Source organism: Trichechus manatus, unplaced genomic scaffold, assembly GCF_000243295.1.
Source record: "Trichechus manatus latirostris isolate Lorelei unplaced genomic scaffold, TriManLat1.0 scaffold00412, whole genome shotgun sequence".
Lineage (NCBI taxonomy): Eukaryota > Metazoa > Chordata > Mammalia > Sirenia > Trichechidae > Trichechus > Trichechus manatus.
The window spans coordinates 13,715-15,211 of NW_004444348.1; the positions used below are offsets into that span (position 1 = coordinate 13,715).

At 36.1% G+C, this 1,497-nt stretch overlaps 1 protein-coding gene across 1 annotated transcript in view; it reads left to right on the forward strand.

The window, feature by feature from the left end:
- LOC101346809 (centrosomal protein of 290 kDa) overlaps window positions 1-1,497 on the forward strand; it is a gene marked incomplete at its 5' end in the record, with an annotated part of 23,867 nt that overhangs the window by 4,315 nt on the left and 18,055 nt on the right. Inside the window, one exon of the mRNA XM_023725801.1 lies at window positions 516-688. Within this exon, the coding sequence (XP_023581569.1) occupies window positions 516-688 (173 nt within the window). The remainder of the gene's footprint in view (window positions 1-515; window positions 689-1,497) is intronic.

Here is a 1,497-nt window from a genome sequence, read left to right on the forward strand (position 1 = left end):
TATAGATAATCTGGGAAATTAAATTGAAATTGAATAACAAATTCAGATACTTGGAATGGTATCTGAAAGTATCATGAAGCTGTAGTGATACTATGCATTGAATGTGAATGTTAAAGACTGAAAGTAATCTCTGTTACTTGAACATAGTTTATGCTTACAGCTAAGTCAAGTATTGGGAAATCAAAACAATGCATCTTTTAAATGTGTGAAGACAGAATAATATCCCATTATTAAAATTTTACAGAGAAAAACAAAATGATAAATATGGATTAAAGTAACCACTAATGTAAAAAGTCTGTAAATTATTTTTCCAACTTCATTTACATGATGTCTTGTTCTAATTATCACAACCATATTGCTCTTTTAGAGTGAAGGAAACATTGCATTTTTATTGAAATTTTAATCTGCATTTAGAACTCCAGGGTTTTTGTTTTTTAATTTGCAATAGTAATTTTGAGTATATTGCATCTATGAGAACAGTAGTATGCTATGTCATAATTAGTTTTTAATGATAGGAAACTGAAGCTGCAGAGAAATTACGGATAGCCAAGAATAACTTAGAGATATTAAATGAGAAGATGACAGTTCAACTAGAAGAGACCGGTAAGAGATTGCAGTTTGCAGAAAGTAGAGGTCCACAGCTTGAAGGTGCTGACAGCAAGAGCTGGAAATCAATTGTCGTTACAAGGTAGGAATAAATAGTTTAAAACTTGTATAAAGTTTAGTCAGTTCTATTTCTGGAATCCTTGTTTTAAAAGAATATGACATGATCTGATTCATTTAGTTCCTTCCAATGAACGTTTTTGTTTTTAACATAATACTTTTTTTCCTATCCTAGAATTGCTGAAAAGCCTTTTTCTGAAAATGTTTAACTAGTTTGAGTGGGAAGGCATGGAACAGAGCATACCTCTGTCTGAGCTACAGGTGTTGGAGCTGAGTGGGCATCATGATGCTCCTGTCAACTGTGTGCCTAGGATGATGATGTCCAACTTCTCCTAGGTCCTACTTTTCTCCATCTACAACCTCAACTTCTTGATTGTATTAATTTTCTACAGTTGAACTGTCCTGTCACAACCTGTGGCATACTTGATCTGGGCTTCGCTGCCAGTTCTTCTGGCGTTATATCCTGGGCAACTTTCTCTTCAGCTAGCCCCTGATGGTCGAGTTGAGAACAGTATTAGTGTCTTACTGGCCTCTGCTTTCTGGTAGTTTCATCCATATCATGAAACTTGCCTGCCTGTGAAACTAAAATCTCTGGCTATGAAAGAGGTGAAAAATTGCAGTAAAGATGCAGATGTTCATCACCACCATCATCTCAGTGATGGTAGTGATAACTGTGATGAGTCATCTGATGACTGTGATGAGTTGATAAAGGCTCTGGTGTCACTCATTTCTAACTGTAAGCAGAGGTGTCTGGAAGCTGGAGATCAACGGGACCCTGACTATGTGCTTCCCCGTTAAAACCATCCTGTATGGAATTGTGTTCTTTACTGTCCA